This window comes from Polypterus senegalus, chromosome 6 (assembly GCF_016835505.1).
Source record: "Polypterus senegalus isolate Bchr_013 chromosome 6, ASM1683550v1, whole genome shotgun sequence".
NCBI classification, from domain to species: Eukaryota; Metazoa; Chordata; class Cladistia; order Polypteriformes; family Polypteridae; genus Polypterus; species Polypterus senegalus.
Genome location: NC_053159.1, coordinates 20,722,427 through 20,749,404, shown reverse-complemented (window position 1 = coordinate 20,749,404; position 26,978 = coordinate 20,722,427). Strand labels below are relative to the sequence as shown.

At 41.6% G+C, this 26,978-nt stretch overlaps 1 protein-coding gene across 1 annotated transcript in view; it reads right to left on the bottom strand.

The window, feature by feature from the left end:
* The window catches only part of slc2a1a (solute carrier family 2 member 1a), a 28,393-nt gene extending 2,587 nt beyond the window's left edge, over positions 1 to 25,806 (bottom strand). Inside the window, exons 1-12 of the mRNA XM_039755527.1 lie at positions 24,726 to 25,806; positions 24,215 to 24,423; positions 21,828 to 21,926; positions 20,230 to 20,390; positions 16,435 to 16,559; positions 12,788 to 12,940; positions 12,522 to 12,647; positions 9,077 to 9,264; positions 8,884 to 8,994; positions 7,473 to 7,574; positions 6,240 to 6,315; positions 82 to 209 (exon numbers count right to left, since the gene is read on the bottom strand). Of these exons, the coding sequence (XP_039611461.1) occupies positions 82 to 209; positions 6,240 to 6,315; positions 7,473 to 7,574; positions 8,884 to 8,994; positions 9,077 to 9,264; positions 12,522 to 12,647; positions 12,788 to 12,940; positions 16,435 to 16,559; positions 20,230 to 20,390; positions 21,828 to 21,926; positions 24,215 to 24,286 (1,341 nt within the window). The 5' untranslated portion in view covers positions 24,287 to 24,423; positions 24,726 to 25,806. The remainder of the gene's footprint in view (positions 1 to 81; positions 210 to 6,239; positions 6,316 to 7,472; positions 7,575 to 8,883; positions 8,995 to 9,076; positions 9,265 to 12,521; positions 12,648 to 12,787; positions 12,941 to 16,434; positions 16,560 to 20,229; positions 20,391 to 21,827; positions 21,927 to 24,214; positions 24,424 to 24,725) is intronic.
* Positions 25,807 to 26,978: the final 1,172 nt, after the last annotated feature.

Sequence of the window (26,978 nt, the reverse complement as noted above, 5' to 3'; positions counted from 1 at the left end):
CTGTACATGAGATAAAATGAATATTACTACAACTAAAACTACTGTAATAAAACTGTCATCAGAGGGGTGCTGAGATCTTACCTCCAAGAATGGAAAGATGAGGCCTACAGTGAAGTTGGACAGCCAATGGACAGAACCAGCAACCATGAAAGCAGCAGGCCTAGAGGACTGGCGGAACATCTCTGTTGTCACCACATAAGGAATGGGGCCTGGGGGGATAGAAAGAAAAAACAAAAAAGAAAAACATTCCTTAGGGGTGTCAGGCAGCCCCTCCTAGGGGTGGAGAACCATGTGGAGCTGTCAAGATGTTTTCCTGCCCATGAAAAAGTCATCTGAAATACTGCAAGGCTTGGAATCACCAGATGGAAAGATTCTGTCATCAGAATGGATGGCCCACCCAGCCCAGACTCTACTATAGAACACCCAGATTAGTTGGCTGAGGTCTCCAGGGTTCGGACTGTGTGTGACTTTCTCTGTTCATGTTATGTCTTAGCCAGGCTGGGGTTCAAATTCATGTGTTGTGCCTCTTTGTTTATTTTTGATTCTTTTATTTATGTTAAATACATCAGTCTTTATTTTTGGTCTAATCTATTATCACACGCGTGCACTTTGGGAACAGTTGAAGGGCTTATAAGATTGTAATTCTCCTCCGGGACAAGAGGTGTCGCTACACAATAACGTTTGCTCTTCTCCTCTCCCCTCTGCAGATAGGATGATTTACACAATGCCACCTATAACGTCACTTCCGATGTCAGCCCACCTGGGCCCACCTCTTTCTCCCAGAATGACTCAAAAACCGCAATGAGACCATCTAGGACAGTCCGCTTAGAAATCTAAAAATGGCTCAACCCTTTTGAACATAACATGCATTTTCTTTGACGTCTTTTGCATCTGATAATATATGGGGTTGGTCTTCAAGTTGCCCCAAAACACTTTCCTTGTGCTTTGTCTTTTTACACTATGTATATCAGTTGTCTTGGTCATGTTCCACAGGTTTTATGGGTGGTTCCTTGCAAGAGGCCGGTCCACCTGCGATTCACTGCTAGGAAGTGCCCTCTCTTCTACGGTATCTGATGGTTCATTTTAAACATGCTGGGGAGTTGAGTTGGTGAGTTTACTTATGTTTCATTGATTTATTGGATTTCCAGATATTTTTAACCTTATTGCTCTGTTTTTGAGTGACAGATGCATTCAGCGTGGAGGTGGGAGTACATCAGGGATCGGCTCTGAGCCCTTTCTTATTTGCAGTGGTGATGGACAGGTTGACAGATGAGATTAGACAAGAGTCCCTATGGACTATGATATTTGCTGATGACATTGTGATCTGTAGCGATAGTACAGATCAGGTTGAGGAGACCCTCGAGAGGTCAAGATCTGCTCTAGAGAGGAGAGGAATGAAGTTCAGTAGGATTACCAAGACAGAATACATGTGTGTGAATGAAAGGGAGGTCAGTGGAATGGTGAGGAGGCGAGGAGTAGAGTTGGCGAAGGTAGATGATTTTAAATACTTGTGATCAACAGTACAGAGTAGCAGGGATTGTGGAAGAGAAGTGAAGAAGAGAGTGCAGGCAGGGTGGAATGGGTGGAGAAGAGTGTCAGGAGTGATTTGTGACAGACGGGTATCAGCAAGAGTGAAAGGGAAAGTCTACAGGACGGTAGTGAGACCAGCTATGTTATATGGGTTGTAGACGGTGGCAATGACCAGAAAGCAGGAGACAGAGCTGGAGGTGGCAGAGTTAAAGATGTTGAGATTTGCATTGGGTGTGACGAGGATGGACAGGATTAGAAATGAGGACATTAGAGGGTCAGCTCAGATTGGATGGTTTGGGAGACAAAATCAGAGAGGCGAGATTGCGCTGGTTTGGACATGTGCAGAGGAGAGATGCTGGGTATATTGGGAGAAGGATGATAAGGATAGTGCTGCCAGGGAAGAGAAAAAGAGGAAGGTCGAAGAGGAGGTTTTTGGATGTGGTGGGAGAGGACATACAGGTGATGGGGGTGATAGAACAAGATGACGAGGACAGGAAGATATGGAGGAAGATGATCCGCTGTGGCAACCCCTAACGGGAGCAGCCAAAAGAAGAAGACGATTGCTCTGTTTCTGAATAAGTTTCTGGATTGCTCTTTTGGGATTTGTTTACATTGTATTGCTTTACTGTTTTTGGGCAATGCCCTTACTACTTGTGCTTTATTGCTATTGAACCTCATTTTGTAAAAATAAACTTTTTATTTTATAAAGGGTCGGCCCTTGTCTTTATTACTAGCTGGGGTTTGATGGGAATATCCCCCTCTAGTGGGCAGTTTTTAGAAGTGCTTTTGAAACTTGTTGGGATTTATGTACTTTGGGACTCCTAGTTCATGTCAGTAATATTTTACCGTGGACCCCCGCAGAGGTTCATTTTCACCAGGGATGTTGCTGACTGGAGTTTATATTTTCCTCTCCTTTACTGTCAACTGATCGTAGATCAACGATTAATGGACTGATGTTGTTGAATTTCAATTTCAAACTACTGTGATTTTCTGCATGTTAAGAAAATTTGAGGATTTAATTTGGATTTAACTTGAGAACACTGCTCTGGACCTGCACTCAGTGAAGGGTGTTGTAAAGAAACAAACTGTATTGAATTTAATTAACTGCGGTGGGCTGGCGCCCTGCCCGGGGTTTGTTTCCTGCCTTGTGCCCTGTGTTGGCTGGGATTGGCTCCAGCAGACCCCCGTGACCCTGTAGTTAGGATATAGCAGGTTGGATAATGGATGGATGAATTGAATCGAATTGGTGACATAACATACCGTGACATTCTCAAAATGTGTTAAGTCCAGTTTAGGACTACGGTGGTCCTTACTGGCAGCACTAGGCATGATTCTGGAGACAGCCTGGACAGAATGCCAGTCCACTGCTGGTTGGTCATTTGATTACATTTCGTTTTGTCACAATTAAATCGCGGTCTTGAATTAACATGCAATACCGAGGGAGCTGCTGCTTGAAAAAAATGCAATACGCCTGCTTTGCTTTTAGTTATGAAACACAATCTAAGAACAATACGCACCTGCCAGTCACCGCTAGGAACTGCCCCCTCCACCCTATAAATCCCGAGGGTCTCCACTGTTCCTGGTGGGTCATTTTGAATGTGAGTTTAATTATATTTTATTGATTTATTGGATTTCTGAACCTTATTGCTCTGTTTTTGTCTACGTTTCTGGTTTGCATTTTTAGGATTTGTTTGCATTAAATTGCAGAAATGACAGTCAAGGAATAATGAAGCATATGTGACTGCAAAGTGCTTATTTAATGCATATGATGATTAAAAGTTGAGATGATTTACTTTAATGAGGGAGACTTTCCAGTTTTAGAGAAAACCTGAAAAACTTTCATATCTTACTTTACAAATGACTACATTGTATTTCAAAAAGAACACCAAAATCCCGTATTATACTTTTGTTTCATCGACTACAACAAAGCTTTTGACTGTGTGGATCTAAAGAACGCAAATGGGAATACAACAACAACAGCAACATTTATTTATATAGCACATTTTCATACAAACAGTAGTGCAAAGTGTTTGGAATAACCAAACACATAATAAAGAGCCTATACGATAATCAGGAAGCTGCAGTAAAGAACTGAATTTGGGAACACTGATTAGTCTCCAATAAAATATGGCATCAGGTAAAGATAAATCTCGTCAACTTCAACCTTTATGGCAAAGACATCTTCAGAAAAAGAAACTTGGAAGAAGAGAGCGGCCAAAATATAAACAACCTACGCTTTGCAGACGACACAACGCTCATCCCCAGCAGGAAAGAAGACATGCTGTATCTACTGAGAAAAGTCAACGCCAGAAATCATAACATGGGATTGGAACCGAACACAAACAAGACGAAGATTATGAACATGGAAAATGATGAAGATTTTGAGGCAGAATTAAAGTTTTAAAGAATTTCAATCTTGTGGAATCTTTCGTAAATATGGAAGCAACTAGCAGTCAAGAGATAATCTGCAGAATAGCACTTGCTCGCTCTACAACGAAGGATCTCAATGAACTATTCAAAGGCAGGGAAATAACACTCAAAACGAAGCTCAGCTCTTGTCCATGCACTCATTTTCTCAGTAGAGGATTACAGATGTGAAAGGAGGACACCAAAGAAACAAGACAGACAGAAGATTGACTTATTTGAACTTTGGTGCTGGAAAAGGATTGTGTGTCATGAATCACCAGAAGAACTAACAAATCGATTTTGGAAGAGATTAAATGATGAAGTTACAAAGTTATTTTGGTCACATTGTAAGTAGAGAGAGACCACTGGAGAAAAACATCATGTTAGGGAAGATCAAAGCAGTCAGATCAAGAGGGCGACCTGTACCCAGATGGCTGGACATGATGACGACAACTACAGGGATGACGCTGGAGGACCTCGCTGGACGAACACAAAACTGACTTCTTTTCAGATCTTTAATTCTTCAAGTCACTAGGATTCGAACCCAAGACAATGACAGCTAATGATGTATAATAATACTTATTTACTGTGTCAGTTATAAAATAAAAAAGCATAGCATTACAGTCTGTGTAAGGTAACTGTGCCGTGTTACACTGTAGCTATTCACGTGTGTATTGTTCATTCATGTATTTTATGACATCATTGTCCTAAGGAGTCGTTTGCCTCAGGAATCAACTGACCTATGACGGCTAGAATTTGGACTTAACACTACCCTGTATATATAAAAAAAAAATTGATTTTGTGTAATGCCTGATGTTTCTGCCTTTATGTTTCATTTCTTCATAAGTATGAGCACACTAAATAGTCTAAGTTTAAACTGAATTGTCTGACCCACTTAACTGACTGCCTGTGTTGGTAGCTCTGGTCCATGCCAAGGCACTCTTATAGACAGAGCTACATGAGGCCACTTAACAGAACACGCATGTCTTTAGGATGTAGGAGTGAAATGAAGTTCCTGGAGGAAAAGCTCAGGCATACAGGAGAACAATCCATGCAGGGAATGACTGACCAGCCTGGGATTTGAACCCAGTGTGTTCCTAGTGTGAGGCATCAGTGCTAGCGTGTGTCAATTAGACAGTCTGCTCACTGCCTAATTATCAAAAACATAACCACCATACTGGAACTGAGCAGTGTCACGAACGCGTACTTAGGGGACAGCCAAAGGGTCCAACACGGGGCACAAAAGACACCAGGAAAAGGGTTGGTAACGAGCATTAATGCTTTGTCTCTTTCAGAACCACAGAAGACTAAGCCAGAACTCATCACTTCCCGTCCTTTTCAGATGACCTCACTTCTGTTCTGCCCTGATGACCTCATATCCGTCCTGCCCTGATGACCTCATTTCCGTCCCGCCCTGATGACTTCACATCCGCCCCGCCCTGATGACCTCACTTCCGTCCTGCCCTGATGACCTCACTTCTGCTCCGCCCCGATGACCTCATATCCACCCCGCCCTGATGACCTCACTTCCGTCCCGCCCTGATGACCTCACTTCCGTCTCATACCGATGACATCATTTCATTTCCTGTCATTTTTGTATAAAACCAACCTGATTGTCATACTCGTTTATCTTTTGTTATTTTGCAGAAAAGACCGGTTTCCGTCCTAATTGATCACTCTTCGACAATATGCGGTGCAAATCCCCAAATCTTTGTTTTTGTTTGACTCCAATCATTCACAGCAGTTAGCCACAAAACTCTGAAACCCCTCACGGGAAATGGGGCAAATGTAGGAACTTGCATTCAATGGTATGGCTTCTGCGTGACAACATCCACTTTCCTTTCACTTCATATTCCAAAAGTATTAAAAAAAATGAAAATTGATAAGTATGTATAAAACACACCTTCAACATTCAATCAAATATGCAACTGTAAAGATTCTCTGACGAATAATGAAGATGACTCTGGATTATGACTCCAAAGTTATCCCAATGGCTACACAGCACAAATCATTATAAAAATAATCAGCAAAGGATTTAAAGTGCAAAAATGAAAAAGTTCATGCAAAATTATAATTTTTTGGTATTACTATTTTGTAATGTATAAAAAACAACAGTATGAAATTACCACCCTGACCAAAGTGTTGTCCAAGGCAATTGTCTCACCCCTCGTGCCAACCGTGCCCAAATATTACTCCAACACCTAAAATGGCGAAGGAGCTGGATTTGATTCTTATAATGGGACTGCTTTTGTGTTGGCGTTGCAGTTCCAATCAGCCAGATGAGACTGGTGTGCAGGACTTACTGGGTCCGATTGCATGTCCAATCACGTAGATTATTAAGCAGGCAGCGCTCAGGTATGGTATCCACGTGGCAGTTTCCTGTAAAAGACAAAAAAGTGCAACATATTGTGTGTGGGAGGTATTGGTGACTTTAAAATGCAAAAGAAATTGTAAAGACCATGGCCAGTCAGACTCACTCACTGGGGATGGAATGAGTAATCCACTTGAGGATATTACAGCTTAAAGTTTAGGGGTGAGAGGCCTTGTCGCGCTGGTACTGCAACTTGAAGAATAAAGAAAAGCACACAGGGTCCTACAGGGTGACGGCATGTGGGTCATTCTTGGGTGCCCTTGACAAAACAGTTTGGAAGATTTATGCTGTGTCTGCTATGGGTCAATTATTCTGGGATAGAATGCCAGGACGTTGGTATTTTACAGATAGTCCTGGTTTCAAGGATTATTCCTTTAGCCTATGGGCTAATCCAGAGCCTATAAAAATCTTCACCCCCTTCTGAGTTTTCACATTTTATTGTTAAACAACATTGGATCACAGTGGATTTCATTTGGCACTGATCAGCAGAAAAAGACTCTTTGACATCGAAGTGAAAACAGCTCTCTGCAAAAACAGCAAAACACAAAACTAGAGAAGAATCTGTCAGGAAGGATAAGGAGTGCGGAATTGTCTGTGGCCACCATTCTCTTTTTGGGGGTGCCTTGTTGTTGCCTCTCCAGTGCATCTGCTGTCCCTTTCATTTGCACCAAAGCAAGTGAAGTTCATTCACAATCGCTTATGCGTCAAAAGTATAACTGACTTGGTGTTAGACTGTGGTGATTGAGTGTTCCATTAATTTTTTGAACAGTGCAATTTTTTTGCTAATTTACAAATATCCATCCATCCATTTTCCAACCCATTGAATCCGAACATAGGGTCACGGGGGTCTGCTGGAGCCAATCCCAGCCAACATAGGGCGCAAGGCAGGAACCAATCCCGGGCAGGGTGCCAACCCACTGCAGGGCACCCACACCCACACACCAAGCACACATTAGGGACAATTTAGAATCACCAATCCACCTAACCTGCATGTCTTCAGACTGTGGGAGGAAACCCACGCAGACACGGGGAGAACATGCAAACTCCACGCAGGGAGGACCCGGGAAGTGAACCCGGGTCTCCTAACTGCGAGGCAGCAGCACTACCACTGTGCCACCATGCCACCTACCTTTACAAATATGAATTTGACTTACAGACTGCCCACCTTAAATTGGAGAGTTATTGTCAGGACTGTACAAGCACCACAGCAAATCCCAAAGCCTATCAGAAGAAGTAATTTTCTTCCTGAGGCTTCAATGATAAAAACCTGGATAAGAATATAAAGAAAAAACAATCAAACAAAACAATGAAGTAATTATCAGGTGCACCTCCTGTAGATTTAGCCATTTAGCGGGGAGCAAACCTTTCCGTTTATAGCACACCCAGATCATTAGAAGCTTCATAATTCAACTGCAATCTTCAGTCTTTGTCATCTTGGCTTACATCTTCCTCCTCCATGTTATTTATAAAACTTGATTGGACGACTGAATGATATCCAGTGATGACAATAACATGCGTATCTTTTTAAACATATTGTCTAGTACTTGGACCCGAGTTCAGCTCCTGGCAGGCTCAATAATGTCCTTATAATTGGACTCATAAACATTCTAAACTGTCCCAGTGTAAGTGGGTGGGCCCCTCGATGAACTTGTATCCACAGTAGTGATCAACGGACCCCGCTGAATTCACTTCACCTCGAGTTTGGTGAAAACATGGAATTGCTTGAGTTTAGGCAAACTCGGCAAAATGCATTGAAGTCAAAAGAAAAGAAAAACTGAACTAAATTTGAGTGGGTTATAATGGTGAAAGGGTCTTCCAAGTGTCCCTGAGGGCCAGGGGAGTGTCTGCCAACAATGCTGGACCAAATGTTGTGACCCGAGCTGTGAGGCAGTAGACTGTGCCTCCCTGAGCTGAAGTTAGACTGTGAGCGCTGTCTCTCTCTCTGCGCTTCCCAAGCTCCCATCACTATGACTAATGCAATATGAGGCAAGGGGATCAGCGTTATATATTCGGGGGGCTGTCGCCGTCACAACCCAATCTGTGCTACATAAAGAGGAGCATAAACCACTTAAGACGCATGACACCGCATCATATTTCGCACTGTCATGGTATTGTCATGAATAATGAATTGCACTTTTTTAATAGATGATATCGTTATATTTTGATAAAGTCCGTGTGTTATCTTGCAAAAAATTCAGCTGAATACTGTAATGAGAAAATCCGGTGTGTGTTAACATTATTTTTATTAAATTCATGCACAAGTTTATACAGTCCACACATACCGGTAACAGCGTTTGACGTAATTGGCCCCGCGTCGGGTTGGCCAAGCCTTAGCCCTGCACACCCCTAAGGCCGCTTCTGCCTGAGGCAAATCATCCCACTCCTTGCATCCACAGAAATAAACTTCTCAACATTTACCAAAATTTTCAACTCAATAAATATAAGCGGAACATCAATATAATATGAACTTTTTTATGATGTCAAAAATGACCAAATTTGTGTGAATTCATGGCACACGCAGCCTCAATCTCATGAGCTGAATCTAAATATTCAGGCTCAGTATCTAAAGGTCTCACCGCGATTAGGGTCATGATGACGTTTATCGAGCCTGTTGCGATGGTCACATATTGGACATTGCTCTCCTCCACTCCAGCAGAAAGGTAAATGCTGTCTGCATAGTAATAGATCTGGAGAGAAAATGCATAAAACACAATGTTTTTTAATAGAAGACCCAAGGAGGCCATTCCCTTAACAACAACATTCACTCACCGCATTAACCCCAGATAGCTGCTGGCCCATGTTCATTATAAACACAGAAATGAGCTGCCATCGCAAGGAGCGGAATGAGAATAGAGTGAGGACTGAAAGACGACCCTCCGCTTTCTCGGACTGATCTTCCACATGCATCTCCTCAATTTCCTCATCGACATCTTCCCTGTTCCGTAGCTTCTGCAGATCTGAATGAATCGATACAATCAGAAGAAAATTAAGAGTTTGTTAAGAACTGAAACTCATTTCTAGGAAGTGGCTTCAGAAAATGAAACGGTGGAAAGATTCACTTTTTCCATTTATGATACAGAAGTCCTCTGCTGAAGTTAGAGAACCTGTAGGAAGGATGAGAATCTCAGCAGCACTCCACCAGTGAGGCATTTATTGTAAAGTGGCTAGACAGAAGCCATTTTTCAGTAAAAGACATACAATGACATTTAAAGGATTGTGAAATAGAAGAAGTTTGGAACCACCAGGACTCTTCCTAGAGCTGGCTATTTGACCAAACTGAGTAACCGGGCTTGAAGGTCTCTAATCAGGGAGGTGACCAAGAACCCAATGCTCCCTCTAACAGAGCTTCAGAATTCCTCTGATAGATGAGAGAACCTGTCAGAAGAACAACCATCTCAGCAGCACTCCATTAATCTGGCGCTTATGGTAGCGTGGCTAGACAGAAGTCATTCTTGAGGAAAAGGCTGATGGCAGTTTAAAGGATTCTGAGAATAGAAGGAAAAAAGTTCTCTGATCTGATGGGACACAAATTGAACCCTTTGGGTACAACTCCAAGCATTGTATCTGGTGAAGACCAGGCGCTACTTTTCACCTACCCAATACTATCTCTGCGGTGAAGCATGGTGGTGGCATCATCCTGCTATGGTAGCGCTCCTCAGTGGCAGTCCTTGAAGAAGAGTACTGTAGTGGTCCGGTGCCACTAAGATTCACACCATCGAGAAGACGCTGAATTATTTATTTTTATGGTGGAGATTCCAGGGACGCACCCAGCCTTGGACCGACCCACACACTCTCACAAACAGAGACAAAAAGCCAACGGAAATAATATAGCAAATAAAGAATGTATTAACATTAATAATGAAAGCAATAATACCACCCCTGTTCCCCTTACGGCGATATTTCATTAAATACAACAAAGCACCAACAAAACATCCACACAGTAAAGTCCATGAAAAACGTCAATGGATGAAATATAATGATGAAAATAGATGGTCCAGAGATCCGCACGTTGAATGGGAATGTAAAGATAGTCCTACCGGTAGTTCCTGAAATGGTGCAGACGAGTGGACGAGTTCAGGAGCGCTCTTTTCTTCGCAGGATGGCCATGAATCCACTTACAGTCCTAGTGTATACAGGCAGACGGCAGACAATCCAGACTCCAACCACGAAACGATCGAGGTCAAAACGAATAAGTACAGGTAACCCAACAGAAGGCAGGCAGAGAGACAGGAACTTGAAACACAGATTGCAGAAAAACACCCCCTCCCCCTCGCTTTTTGGTCACCGTCCCCTTTTTAAAAACCACGCTGACCTCCTTTGACCCCAACAGCCCCTGCACCCTCGACAGAAGACCAATCGGAGCCACTGCAGGGACTACTGGGAGTTGCAGTTTTAACTTCTAGTTGCGCCGCTACAGTACACGTGACTTTCGACGGGCTTATGGTTCATCTTTCACCACGACAATCACCCAAAGCATACAGCCAAGACGACTCTGGAAACGCTTCAGGACAAGTCTGTGAGTGTCCTTGTGTGTCTCAGCCAAAGCTCAGATTTAAACCCTTAGAACATCTGTGGAGAGACCTGAAGATGGCAGTCCACAGATGCATCTCAGCAGTGGCGTCGCTCGAGTTCGTGCCATGCGGGGTGGGGCGCTGCTTTAATTTATCGCCCTCAAACATATCTGAATATGTTAACCTATTTAAATAGAAAATTAAAATGATGTATGGAGAAAAATTAAGATACATTTTGCATAGATGTACTCATATATAGAGAAACAGCAATAATTTCACATATGATTATTTATAAGCGTCAACTAGACAAGAATATAGTACAGACGCACTGATAAGCTGTGTTCGAATTATTAGTTTAATATAACTATTACCAGTGTAGTTACAAGTGATAGGTGGGGATGTTTTCTGCACAGAGCAAGAACGCATTCAGATTGATAACGAAACGAAATTGTAAATTGTAAATTAGTTCTTTATCTTCCTAGAAATTGTTATCAGTGTAATGTTTATGTTTATTTTTGCCTCATAAATTTCAACTGCTGTGTCTGATGCCGTCACAGAAGGACAGTCTGAAAATAATTTTTGAAGCATTTGTGGATAAAAATCGGAGAATTTGACTTTTTTCATTCACGAGTGATATTTTTCCAAACCCTGCTGCTTACACACAAATTGTACTGAGCCTTTTGGCCAATAATGCTGCCCCCAAAAATGTGCCGCACAGGGCAGATCGCCCCCTCCGCCCGCCCCTAGCTACGCCACTGCATCTCATCCAGCCTAATGGAGTTTGACAGGATCTGGTGTGCAAATGCATAGAGACTTAACCCAAGATGACTTGAAGCTGGAATTGCTGCCAAAGGGGCTTCTACTGAGTACTGAATTAAGGGTCTGACTACTTACATGAAGGAGAGTCTTTCATTTTTAATAAATTTGCAAGCTGTTCTGAAAACATGTTTCACTTTGTCATTATGGGTTATTCAGTGTAGACTTAACTGATGGGCAAAAACATTTCAAATTAAAACTGCAACATAATAAAATGTGCAAAAATGGAGGGGTCTGAATCCCCTGTACATAATATAGTAACAGTTACATACAAAATATTACAAACACAAACATGCATATTAAGGTAAATGCATAATTATTTTTTCCACTTCAAGCCGTGGATATAACCAAACACTGTTGTCTGAGGATGGAGGTCAGCATTTTTCCCTAGTAATACATAAATAGAAGACTATTAACAAAAAATAAAAAAATGACAAAAAACATAAAACTGAACACGCCCTGTCAGACACATAACACTAATTAGATGAAGGGGCATATGGATATTCAAACGGCCTGTGTCAGCAGGTACTTTCAGGTCATTTCATTCCTTCATAGCACGAGTTGACAGTGCAGGGTTATCACAAAACCCAGACTGGAATTCCTCTTACAAATAATTAGATGCCATTTGTGATTGGAGTCGGCTGGCAGCAGTGCACTCAAGAAGCTTGGCAAAGGAACAGAGACTGAAGATAGGAAAACCTCATTAGCATCACAAAAATGACAAACTGCTACCAACTGGCCCTGGACTTGGCCATATTTTAGTGCTGTATATTAGGCAGAGCAGTGCCAGTAAAGACAGAATCTTTAATCAGGCTTGACAGCAAAATGAGCTCTCAAGGAGATCCCTCAGAGCCTTTCCTGTTAAAACAACTAAAATCTGCACTCACCTCTCCTGGCCTTATCCGTGTCTCCTTTCTGAATGAGAGTATATCTTGGACTTTCAGGGAAAAAGGGCAGAACAAGAAGTTCAATAACTGCAGGAATGCCAGTGAGAGCAAGCATGATAGGCCATCCTGTGGGAGAAGGAGCATAATGATCAAAAAGCTTAAAAATGTGCCTGGGGCAAACATGAAAAAGGAGACAAGAATGGCAGGTTCACAAAGTTCATTCATGCTGTGCAGTCGCGCCACAAAGGCCTTGCATAAAGTCTCACCTTCTGCATTTCCCAGTATGCTCCTTAGTCCTAATATCTGGGCCACCAGAATGCCAATGGTGATAAAGAGCTGTGGCACAACACCAATGGCTCCACGCAAGTTCTTTGGTGACATCTCTCCCAGGTACATGGGGACCACATTGGAGGAGAGACCTGAGAAAAAAACAGACTTTCACTTTAAAATATGAGTGCTTAGATTCAGATCTTAATGGAGTTAAAGATAGATAGATAGATAGATAGATAGATAGATAGATAGATAGATAGATAGATAGATAGATAGATAGATAGATAGATAGATAGATAGATAGATAGATAGATAGATAGATAGATAGATAGGAAAGGCACTATATAATAGAAAAATAGATAGATAGATGAATTCAGAAAGTACACTGGAAAAAAATTGTGATGATTCACACTTAATATTTTCAATCTGAACCAATATAATTCTTTTTAGCTTATTGATCCCACAATTTTTAAGTTGAGGCAAATCATTTAGAGTGATTGGGTGCAATTCACTTGTTTTTTTTACTGAAGTAAATCTATTTTTTAAGTTGTTCTTCTTTAATGGCAGTTGGAAAGCCATCAAACTTGAAAGTTCAACCGAAAGAATATACAAACGGCCCCTCAAACACAGCACATGAACAACCTAAAATATTAAGTTAAATGAAATAGGATTTTTACGTTTATTCCCTCCACCATAACTTAATTTGGTACAAACAATTTTTTTTACTTTGAGATCTGAAACCAAATATTTCAAGGTGCAACACCAAATGACTAATCTTAAGTTGCTTGAAAGAGAAAATTTACGTTGAATGAACAACATCCATGTTATACTTTTTTCAGTGTGTTGAGATCCCTTCACATTGTGAACACTTTATTGTATTGTAGATTTAATTTTAAATGGATACATTTGCAATTTTGACTACCAATCTACACTTAGTGACATATACAGTAATGACAAAGTGAAATCATGTTTTCAGAAATGTTTACAAATCTATTAAAAATCAAGTATTCACACTTTTAGTTCAGTACTTTGACAGCAAGCCCAGCTTCCAGTCTTCTTAGGTAAGTCCCTACAAGTTTTGCACACCTGCATTTGGGCAGTTGATCCAATTTCTCCTGGCAGATCCTCTCAAGCTCCCGTTAGACTGAATGGGAAGCATCTGTGACCGGCCGTCTGCAGGTCTGTCCAAAGATGATCTGAGGGATTTACTGTAAGTCTAGGCTTTGGTAGGGCCACACAAGGACAGTCACAGACTTGTCCCAAAGCCCCTCCAGCATCGTCTTGGCTGTATGCTTCTGATCAAGCTGAAGCACCACACCAGCCTGAGGCTGCATGCACTCTGGAGAAGGTTTTCTTCAAGGACCTTTCTGTATTTAGCTGTCTTCATCCTTCCTTTAATTCTGACCAGTCTCTCTGCTCCTACTGCTGAGATCACCCCCACTGCAGGATGCTGCCATCACCTTGCTTCACAGTAGGAATGGTATTAGGCAGGTGATGAGTTCCTGGTCTTTGCCAGACACGGTGCTTGGAGTTCTGCCCAAAAAGTTCAATTTTTGTCTCATCTGACCAGAGAATCTTTTTTCTCATGGCATCAGAGTCCTTTAAATTGTCATATACCTTTTACTCAAGGATGGCTTCAGTCTTCAATCTACCATAAACACCAGATTGATGGAGTCCTGCTACGACGGTTGTCCTTCTAACAGATTCTCTCATCTCAGTAGAGGAATTCTGAAGCTCTGTCAGAGTGAGCATTGAGTTCTTGGTCACCTCCTGCCTGGTTACTCAGTTTGGATCGAACAGCCAACTCTAAGTAGAGTCCCGGTGGTTCCAACCTTCTTCTGGGGACACTCAAAGCTGTAAAAATAGCTTGATCCCTTTGCCCTGATCTGTACCTCACCACAGTTTGATCATAGAGGTCTACAGAGAGGTCCTCTGGCTTCATGGCCTGGTTTCTGTCCTGACAAGCAGTGTGAGTTTTTGGAACTTGTGTACACAGGTCCATGTGTGCCTTTTTAAGTGATGTCCAGTCAATTCAGTTTGCCACAGATGGAGTCCCATAAAAGTCTAGGAAGGTCTCAAGTAGAATTAAATCAACCAGTATGCACCCGAACACAATCTGGAGTGTAACAGCAAAGGGTCCAAATACTTGTGGAAACGAGAGATGATTTTTAATAAATTTGCAAACCTCCCTGAAAACAGGTCTTCTCTTGGTCATTATGTGTTATTGAGTGTAGACTGAGGGGAACGAGCAGGCAGTCTGGTGTTGAGGTTAAGGCTTTGGACTTCAAACCCTGAGGCTGTGGGGTCAAATCCAACTATTGACACCACTGTGCGACCACAAGCAATTCACTTGACTTGCCTGAGTGCCAATTAGAAAATAAAAAGAATAGGATATAGTGGGTTGGATAATGGATGGATTAAGAAATGGAACTAATATTATCATAAATGTTGTTAACTGCCTTGGATTAAGGGGTCAGCCAAATAAGTAAATGTAATGGAAAAATGGCAAACGCATCTTTTTAAAATGAAATCTATAGTACAATAAAGTATGAAGGAAGTAAAGGGGTCCGAATACTTTCTGAATCCACTGGTTACCAGGTGACCTTGCACTTCCATGAAACTCCCTTAATTTTTCTTTTAACACAACATAACAAAAATTCTTGCAAAAAATATTAAATATAATAATTTAATTTACATAAAATATCCTGATGGAATTCAAAGCATTATGAACACACTGCCTCAGACCCTTACATGTTAGAAGTTACATTTAGGACTGCGAGGGTCTCAGACACAGCTCGTGGGAGGCCAGTGGGCCTTTTTCATAGCTGTTAACACAATCTATTATATATAATTTTTACATGATTTATTCCTGCTCTCATTTTGCTCTAATGAGGGCTGATCGCCAGAATGTTTAGCGGTCTTGAATTAGTTTAGCGCTCCCTCTGCCATTCTTTCTTACTTTCTTCATTTTTCTTTTATGTTTTTCTGCTGCCTAAATTAAACAACATTTGCTGCAAGATTCTCAACGGCAGTTCTAATATTTGTGATGTGCCATTCTTAGGAATGAAGAATGTAAAGCATTTTATTACTACACACGTTACAAAACAACATTCCAAAAGATGGCGCGTCACAAATGCTAATGCTGAATCAGAGTGTAACTGTGGAATGGATGGCAATCGGCTTATATAGATGTACGAAAACGGCGCCGATGGACTGCACATAGCAGACCAGCATAGCTCAGGGCAGACATCATCTTGGACTCGCACTGGACAGCTGCAGGGTGTGGATGGGCTGCAGTGCCAAGATGTGATGCCCACACCAGGCCCAGCTCAATCAGAAGCCTTTAGAGAAGGAACATGGCATGACATGACAGTGAGCTTGATTGGCGTTAACTAAAATGCATGTGAAAACAGAAAGAACAAAATGAAATACAATGCAATAATGACACAAAACAATTATGTGTAGACTTCATTGGGATCCAGCCTTAAGTCTGATAGCAACGCCCTTATGAAGAATTGCAAAGAGCCACAAATCCCAGATGATTTGACTTTCTCTCTTTTCTTAACACGTTTTTACTCAAATGGTGGCTACTTGATCATAAGTCACAGCTTGAATGATTTTTTACGTGTCCTGTTTTACTCACCGGCACAAACGCCTATGATGACTCGGGCCACTATAACCATTTCAAAGGACTTGGCAGCTTCACTGGCACCCATTAGAATGGCAGGAACAATGGAGAAGATGTTGTTAAATAGTAACGTTCCTTTTCTACAGTGGGAGATAAAGAAAGGGATTCAAGGCACTGTTTGTCACTTGATAAGGTGCAGTTCCTGTCATATTATTCATCGAGTAATTTAAAACGCTTGGTGACTTGATGAACAATAAATCAGTTGGTGCCAAAAAAAAGACAAAACGTTGGCTAGCACAAAAAAGAGAACGGATAAAGTAAGAGAGGCTCTGCACAAGGACCTACAAAACAGTTCTAGAAATGGAAAAAAATTAACCTCCATTGCTATGTTACATTGCATGATCAAGCACATCGACCCCCAGAGACGTGGGGAAAAAAGAAAGAGGAAGAAGAAGATTACGTAACATTACATTACATCTCAGTTCAAATACATACATGTACTGATGATACTAATTACTGTGCCCAACTGGTGGACCTAGAAATGCAGATTTAGTAAGACACTGTGGCGGACAGTTGGCTGCTCAACCCGGCCGGGGCGCCCATAGAGGAGAAAGATGGGGAAAAGCAGCTTCTGAGGGACACTACTTCCCCCCGGACGACAGATGGAGATGTCCCTGCAGCATAGCGGTACCCCAGAATCCCGCAGGGCACCATGGGATTTGGAGTTCATCTTCACAGCACTGCTGGGTACCGTGGGTGCCGCCAGGAGATGCTGCAGGGAGACCTGGGAATCTTTATGTTCCGTTTAGCCCTAAAGTACTCCGAAGTCACAGGGACAGAAACACAGAAGTACTTCTGGACTGAAGAAAAATATAATTTTCCATCTGACCCGGAAGTGCTGACAAGTCACATGGACAGAGGAACAGAAGCACTTCTGGGACAAGAACTATAAAAGTGACTGGTGGAGTTCCAGCAAGCGAGCCGGAGTTGGGAGGGAGTGTGACAGAGCTTGGTGGGAGGAGCGGAAGAGAGATTTGTGAGCTGATTATTGGTGTTTTGCCTGTGTATGGTGGCAGAGGTGCTTTTGGGCACTGTTTCAAGAAGGAAAATCATTAAAGATCTTCTTGGTGGTTTTTACCCTGTGTCAAGCGTTTGTCTGTCGGTTTTAATGGGGCAACAGCGCCCTCAAGCTTCTAACAACACACAGAGAACAAGAGGGAGCTGATTAAACAGAAATAAAAAACAGCAATGTCTGTGTATTAATTAATTGATGAACTATCAATTCAACCTATGGGGAAAGTTCAAATTTATATATAAGATTTTTTTTACTTTGTTATCCTCTTCCTTCTTTTTGAAAATAAAGAAAAAACTGATAAAAAATTGATGAACTATGGCCAGCCTACTATGGACAAGATTAAAATTGTAAAAGAGAAAGTCAAACACAGTCGCAGTCCTGGAGACCTCGGACCACTGGCCGCCCACCCTCTCCTGGCATTCTATAGTGGAATCTACTTAATTCAATGTAGAATCTCACAGGACTGAAGTTCTTCCCAAGAGCATCAGATACAAAACATTATTTACATTACATAGATATATTTTTGTTTTTTCCATTTTTCTTTTCTAGTATACTTATGTTTATATAATTTCTGTATACATTATTGTCACATACTGTATGTGCACAGGAGATCACCTTCCTGCCTTAACTGAGGTAAGCAGTCCCACTCCAGGATGTTTGGGGGTGCTGTCACTAACTGCTCCTTCTATTCCATGCGCAGCTCCGAGAAGACATCCGGTGGGGGCACCTAATCCCACCCAAGGCGCCCAGAGCCGGTCCCTCCCCTTCTGGCTGGGGCTCCATAAAAGCTGACAGCCCTGGAGGGACGCAGCTAATGCAGGACCACGACCTTGGCATGGACAGGGCTCCTCTTGAAAACAGCCCGCGTGTTCCTGACTGGAAGGCCTTTGTTGAGTTACAAAGCCATCTTTTACATTTTTCTTTCTTTTGTTCCTTTGTATATTAAGTGGTGACCCCCGGAGACTTTTTGTGGTGTGCCACCCTGGTCACAATGTATTGTTCTCTAAATGCAACTTTAGGGATTGTAAAATTAAATATTCTTTTCATTTTTTCATTTGTTGATTGTTCCTCTTTGTTAAAGTTAATTCTTTAAATTACTGTAATTGTCATTATTTATTATAAAATTGGGTATTCTATTACATTCCTCCTTCATGTTGATTTATGATTTTTTTTATTACGATATGTTATTTTTTGCATTATTTGTATTGCTATGTGACCACATTGTATCCTCAAATTTATTTTTCTCAGTTTGTTTTTTTTCCTCTTTGTACAAATCCTTCTAGTGTCAATGGTGACTGTCAAATATGTGCGCATTTCATTTTTAATTATGTGCTCCGTTACTCTTTGTCTGTGGTGAATTCTGTTAGCCATTCCTGCCCCTCTTAATGCTCCCCTTATTTTGTTTGGATAACTTTCAATGGTTGTTTTTTCTGTTTTAAACAATACTCTTTGTTGTTTAATATATTTTTTACGGTGTATCTGTGTAGTATTTACTATCTTTATCTTTTAGATTATTTCTTTCATCACACTTTACATACCTGTACTTGGTATGAGTTTATCCTAATCTTTTGAGATTAAACCCTATTTAAAGACAACTTACAAGTTTTTTTTTTCTTTGAAATAATATTTATCCACTCTTCTTCTTCTGTAGTTAATTATTCATTATTTCATATTGTTGTGATTTCATTAACAGTAGGTGATCTTAATCTTTGTATTTTTTGGATTGCATGGTTGTTGGTTTAATTTAAGATGCAAGGGGAAGCCAGTCCTGGACAGGATGCCAGTCCGCTGCTCACACCAGCCACTGCAGACTGCTGATGATTTATAATTTGATTTTTCTTTTCTTGGGAATGGGTGTTATTGTGGTCATTCTATAGTGTTATCTGTTATTTCTAATTTTGGAGACATTTTGTATGACTAATATGATAATTTCACCTTAAGGTTTGGTACTTAGGACTATGCATTTTGGACCCGTTTCTTTGACTCAGCTTAATTTTTTGGCAGGATTTTATATTAGCATTTTGTTTTTCCACTGCTTAGTCACAATTTCTTATTTCAGGTAATTCATTGTTTTCTGTTTATTCTGCTTATTTATTTATCCATCCATTTTCTAAACGTAGTTATCCAGTGTAGGCTCACAAAGGAGCTGGCACCAATCTCAGCAAGCATTGGGCACAAGGCAGGAACAATCAATGGGCTGAGCGCCTGCTTATCACGAGGTGAACACACAGACACACACGTGGGCCAATTTAGCATCTCCAATCCACCTGTAAGTCTTTGGACCACTGGAGGAAAGCCACAAAGACACAGGGAGACCATGCTGACTCCAAGCAGGGAGGACCCAGAACTTGAACACCAGCCTCCTTGTAAAGAGGCAGCAGCACTACCGCTACACCACTGTGCCACCCTGTGTTCCTGTTTATCTTCGTTATTTTACATTAGTTATTGAAATAAAATAAATACGTTTTGATTTTCAGCTAATTTCTTTAAGTTTAATGTATTAAATAAATGTAAGTGTCCTTATTTGAGTTTGGGAAGGCTTCAGGTTTTAGATTTGCCATCCTGGGATAAATCTTAACAAGTCACTTAAGCCACTTGTGCTCTAACTGTAAAAAAAATAAAAGCCCTGTAAAGAGTGATAATATGTCCAGATTTTTGTCAGTTCTGTTGGACAAAGGTGTTAGCCAAATATATAATAAATAGTAACAAAAGAGAAGTGGTGCCCCACATCTTACCTTCCAAGTTTATTCACTAAAGGAGCCACCATTAGAGACCCAAAAAATCCTCCAAGTGGATACATGGACACCGAGATGGACCACAGGAGTGTCAGGTAGCTGTCGTCAATGTAGCTGTCATAGCGCTCAAAGTAGGTGGCATTGTAGAATGACTGCATGAACTTGGGAAAGAAAGAAAGAAAGAAAGTTATTTTTTGTTAATTTAATTCTTTTGTCATTATTCAAATCTCATTTTTCAAAACTATGTCATTAATTCTGCTTTTGGTTTCAGTTTGTCTTTGTAGTTATGTAATATTATGACTTTTATTAATATGGTCTTCCATTATTGTTTAATTTTGCATTGCACTAAGATATACATGTAAAAGTTGTGTCTTCTGCCCTGGTCCTTTAAGGCTGAGTTTTAGGGGGCGGGGCCACTTGATGACGTGCCTGAGGAATTGCCCAGCTGTATAATCGGAGAAGCGGCACTAATCACTGCAGCGTTAGCATGTTGGTTTCTGATTCCTGATTTGTGACTCATTATTCTTTTTTTTGTGTGGATTCCCTGGTTTTGACCCCTGCTTCAATTAAGGTATTGTTATTGGTTGATGTTTCATTGTATTTGTTTCTTTTTTGGTTTGGTCTCTTAGGCAAAACCCTTTATTTGCAGCCTTTGTTCTGCTTTGACTTGTTGTTCCCTTTGTTTGAATTTTGTGAATAAATCTTTCAATATAAATAAACTGTGTTGGGTGGCACAGTGGCGGCACTGTCGCCTCACAGTAAGGAGACCTGGGTTCACATCCCAGGTCCTCTCTGCGTTGACTGTGCTCCATATTTCCTCGCACAGTCCAAAGACATGCAGGTTAGGTGGACTGGTGATACTAAATTGGCACCTTTGGGGTGTGTGTGTTTGTGGCGCCCTGTCCAGGGTTTGTTTATGATTTGATCATTTAATTTTTTAATATTTAATTTAATAGTTTGATTATAATCTGCCTATTTCTTATCAATGCTTTCATCTGTTGGTGTTTTACTTTGAAATAAACTCATTTTGAACAAATCTGTTAAAGACACGTTGATTATTGTAAGCACTAAAGGTTACCAGGAGATGATAACAAGAAAAAAAAAAAGACGTGGTCAGGGAAAGCAAAGGTCAGAACTGCGGGATCAAAATGAAACTACCAAGAACAGAAGTACAAGGCAATACTCGAGAGTCAAAAGAAAACCCCAAACGAAACCAAAAACAGAATCCTACCAGCAGGGCCTGTTTGGGAAATAAGCTGAGACTAAAAACTCTTTTGAAGTTGTTGAATCCACCAAAGGATAATATATATTGTGAAAGCTTCCATATTTATAGAGTAATGTCCGGTACATCATCGGGTGATGATTGAGATAACGTGAGCTGCAAAACAGCACAGTGTAAATAAAGAAAACCAAGATGTTACCGAAAATATACTTTTAAAATTCAAAGCAAGTTGTGAAATGGATTCCTTTGTATTTTAAAACCCCAGAATATGCTAAATATGCATAAAAGGTTGTCTAATACCACAAAATCATAACAGTTATGTGCCGAGGTGGTTCACCATGTGAGTCGTCAGACCAAAACCTGCTAAACTTCATACCTGGGATGGAGAATTGATCGCCGCCACATTGTATCCATACTGGAATGAAGATCCAAACGCAGACACCAGTGTAGCCAAGGCAAGCACAAGGCTTAATTTCTGAAAAACAGCAAAAAAATTATACAGCGACCCTTCTTTGGAAATGTGCGCCTTTTGTAGAAGTTCATATTTGCATTTGATAATTTTCAAAAGTTGTGCCCATAGGTGGATATTTGTTCACTTTGTGATATACTTTTCTTTCAACATTCCAAAGACAGCTAGTGAGGATAATAGAAATTCCAAACTGGCCCTGAGTAAGTGTGTGTGTGTATGTGTGTGTTTGAATGAACCCCATGAAGGACTGAAGAAGACCAAGAACCCAATGGTGACTCTGGCTGAGTTCCTGAGAACCTGTGTACAGATGGGAGAAACTTCCAGAAGGACCACAATCACCGCAACACTCCACTGATCTGGGCTTTATAGCAGAGTGGCCAGACAGAAGCCTCTCCTTCAGTAAAAGACACATGGGGACCCACTCTGAGTTTGCAGAAAGGCACCTAAAGGACTCTCAAACAGTGAGAGACAAGATTCTCTGGCCTGAAGAAACAAAGATTAGCGTCATGTCTTGATGAAAGTAGACACCACGCATCACCTGCACAATACCTTTCCAAAGGTGAAGCATGGTGGTGGTAACACCATGTTTTGGTGTTGTTTATCAGTAGCAAGGACTGGGAGATAAGGCAGGGTTGAAGGAAAGTTGAGCAGGTAAAGTACAGAGTTATCCTTAATGAACACCTGCTCCAGAACGCTCTGGACCTCAGATGGGGTCAAAGGACAAAAACCACAGCATACGTCAAGGACAACACAGAAGTGGCTTTGAGGCAAATCTCTGACTGTCCTTGAGTTGTCCAGATTTGAACCCAATTATTCATCTCTGGAGAGACTTGAAAATGGGTGCCCACCAATAGTCTCCATCCAACCTGACAGAGTTTGAGAGGATCTGCAAAAAAAGAATGGCAGGAAATTCTCAAATCCAAGTGTGTGAATCTTGTCATGCTAGACCCAAGAAATCTCCAGGGTGGAATGACTGCCACAAGTAATACTTGTGTCAATGGGATATTTCAGTTTTTGATTTTTAATACATTTGGACAAATTTCTGAAGTTCTGATGTCATTTTTTTTAATTCTGCGGATTAAGTGTCGCTAGATGAGGGGAAAATTTAATTTAAATGATTTTAGCAAAAGGCAGCAACGTAACACAATGTGAAAACTGCTATGTAAAATGATGTCATTTTAATGTGATTGTGCTGATTACCATTTATAATGCAAGGAGGGCCCAAGTTCCTTTTTCTGTTAATCAAGGGGGCAGCCCACAACTCATTGTCCCCCCCGACTTGCTGGTATGGGATACGAGTGGACACATTTCACAAATCTCTGCCAACAGGCTCTTCGCAGGTCTTTGTTGGGCACTCCGTTTGTGGACATGAAGGGGTCTTTGCCATTGTAACAAAGGAGCTATATTGCGCCCGTCCCGACACAGACTGGACACGGGAGGCACGTATAAAAATAAATAAACTTTTATGTTCTTCAGCTGGAGGGCACGTCTGCCCTGTGTCCCCCAGCCACAACACAATCCCAAAGTATAACACCAAAACACTCCACTCCCTTTCTCTTCCACAAGCTTTGTCCTCCTTCCACCCGACTCTGGCTGCTGAGTGGTGGTTGCTGGCCCCTTTTATTGGGCACCCGGAAGTCCTCCAGGTGTTTGATTGCCGACATCCGGCAGCACTTCCGGGTGTGGCGAAACTAATGCCCAGAAGGGTCCAGCAGCTCCCCCTGGCAGCACCTGCAGAACCCAACAGGGCTGTGGAGAACTCCAGCCAGCATGGAGCCCTGCGGGAGTCCGAGGCACTGCTCCAACCCAGGGGGGCGGCCATCCAGCGTCCAGGTGGAGGAATTGCACTGTCCAGGGCTGCTCCCCCTGACTATATAGTGAAGAAACGGCCCAGCCGGGTCCGCCACACCATATAAAACAGCACGTTGGCTCACTGCAGTTCCACCTGTCTCTGCCCCCCGCCCCCTCTTCTGTCTGTGTCTTTCTCATATCCCCCCCAGATGTCCCGTGTAGAATGCGTTGTCCCTCTTTACTGATTTAACAAAGGAGAGATCATTAATACAGCTCTTAGAAGGCATAAAAAGCAGACGGTGTTCACACTTGAGTACCTTTGCCCCCCTTTCTTCATTGATTATAAAGAGGTTTTCACACCCGGTATTTAAATTCTGAATCATCAGGAGGAGATCTCAGTGACATGCCTTTCATTTGATTTCTAGAACACTGCAATACGGTGAATGGCCCCAGACCAAAGTGACAGCTAAATGATGGCTGACTGATTAGATGAAATTACTCACCCCTTTCTTCTCCGCACCTGTGTCGGGGACGTCTCTGTCTTCCATTCTCGACTCAGGCTGCTGAGGTTTCATCGAAGTGACCTTTAAAGTGCACTTTGAACACTTTATCAGTTCATTAATATTTCACCGGTTCAAAAAATCCTCTCATCACCTGCTTATTACAATGAGTGTTCTTTATGGTTGTAGACAGCGCATTTATGCAAAACTACCTGAAACACAGAAGAGAGCCTTGTTAAAGAGGGTCCTGGGCAGCTGCTAATACAATTCTAGAGTTTGTCTGCTTTTTTGGAAACATCTTAGCAGCTTTATTGTCACTGTCACATGCCCTGCTAAGGTGACTCGGCAGTGGGGTTCAGCCAGGATTCACAGTTTCACACGTAAGCCATCAGGCCACACTGCTAGCCCATGAGGGGCTCCACCTCTGATTTGTCAGTCCAGACAGTATTTTTATTATTATGGATTCGATAGATAGAAAGGACACAGAACATAAAATTAATATATTACACCTCACCTATTAAAGAATGGGAAAATTTGCATCCATGCATGCCAGAGGGCTCCTCCTGATCAGCTCAGCTGAGGTGAGCAGTTCCACTCCCAGAAAACAGAGGGAGCTGTTGCTAATGGTCTCCTCTACTTTTTTCACAGGCCAGAAAACACACCCAGTGAGGGCAACCAGGTCCAACAGTACGGTCAGAAGAAAGTTCTGTCACTTCAGGTCCCGGGGACAGACAATGTGAAACCCTGGGAAGGTGACGTCCTCTTGAGAAGACCACGAAGGAGAGAGGAGCTCAAATGAGAGCTTACATGTGATAAAAGAGATTTCAGTTATGATCATTTCAGTTCTTTTGAAGACTGTATTTACAATTGTTGACAGTGGTTCTGTTAGCATTTTTTTCTCTTTAAGTTAAAAAGTAAGTGGGGTTATCAGAATACTACCCCAAATGTTCACATTGTCTGACCTGCTTCCTGGCTACCAGTCACACCATATGCATTGGCCTTTATGGGAAATCCTTCCTTCAGCAACTTCACCTCCATACAAACATAGTCAGGAAGAAAAAGATGCTTGTGATGATGGCTGCTACTGTAGAAGGATCTCATGCAAGTCAAGAAAGAATGAAGAAGTCCACATTGGAAGAATTATTGGAAAACCATGACATCAACACTTTCCATTATCTCTATGACTGATGAAGCAAAGACTCACAATAATTGGACTGCAGGGATGACATCCTTTACAATGTCTTCATGGTTCACAAGTCCTGACAGCATCTAGATTAGCATCAGGTCATCCTCAGTAAGAACTTGCTTCTTACCCTTAAAGGCTGATGACCACTGGATTTACACATGGAGGCAATGCGGATAAAAGGGCAATCCAGACAATGGCACAAACAGTCTAAACAGTGGGGATGGTCACCATTGCCTATCGTAGCAAGCCATCTCCGCTGTCATTTCTGGCTGCATGGTAATAGACTAGGGGTGCCCAATACGTTGATCGCAATCGACCAGTAGATCAGAAAGGTAGTACAGGTAGATCGCGTCGCATTCAAAAAAAAAAAAATTTTTTTAACCCTAACCCTAACCCTCCCTATGGCATTTGCTACTTAATTGACATACAGGGCGGCCAGTCTGAGATCTCTTTTCTTCTAACGCACTGGTCATCCCACACACACAATCAAATGCGCAAGCTACTGCAAAACTCCAGCTGTGATATAGTTAGCCTTCCAATTTATATCGACTAAAGAAGAGATTTTTTAAAAAAATTGTTTGGGGATGGTATGGGCTGGATGTGGAATTGGAAGAGGATTTTTTTCTCACAATGTCAAAATCGAAGTGCGTTTGTCTGATCTGTCAATCTATCATTGCTATTCCAAAGAAGGAAAATATCGAAAGGCACTTTCGAACTGTTCATAAAAACTACGAAACTGACTTCCTTCCGAAAAGCGATCTGAGAAAGAGAAATTTAGGCTGACTAAGATTTTGGATTCACACAAATATTTTTCTTTCAGTTTCACCCTTTCTTTTGCAAGAACAGCGTTTTACCAGTGGTTTTTAGAAACATTGCTTCTGTGCCTGTCATAAATCCTCACAATATTTAACTGCAAATGATGAGGAAAAATATACTCCAATGCTAGATCTGTGCCCAATTACTGAATTGGTCACCTGGCAGTCAGTGCTGATCGAAGCCAATTTGGAGTTCTAGGCGGGGTGGACATGCCCTATCCACAGCAGGTAGCTGTAATTAGACTTCAAAGACATGTGGGGGTGGCGGGGTCCCCCTTAGTGTTCAGTAACACAAATGGCACCCCTTTGTGTATATACTGCAGACTATAAGGAGTGTGCACCCCTTGACCCGTGTTCATATTACCACAGCAGAGTAGATGTATGTTTTTAAAAAATATATTCCACACATAGCTGCACAAAAAGTGCACCATCATGCATATCAGTGTGTCGTTTTTTTTGCAGAAAAAGAACTAGAAGAACTGCAAGCCTGTCTGTTCTGCCTCACATGCTGTTAGCTGTCATTGTTGAACTGTGCAGCCCCTTTGTTGTCATTTATTAACACACCTGAGAGTCACGTCCCGCACTCAATGTGGTGTTATAAATGCCCATAACGCAAGTCTCGTAGTGAATCTTTAAATATAATGCACCCTTTGTGTCTCATAGAGGAGCCCCCTTTATCTCTTGTCTTGGTCATATTCACAATGTATCTTTGAGGTATATAAACCCTGTGGTACGGAGAAATCGGAGTCTCTATTTATGCCCATCC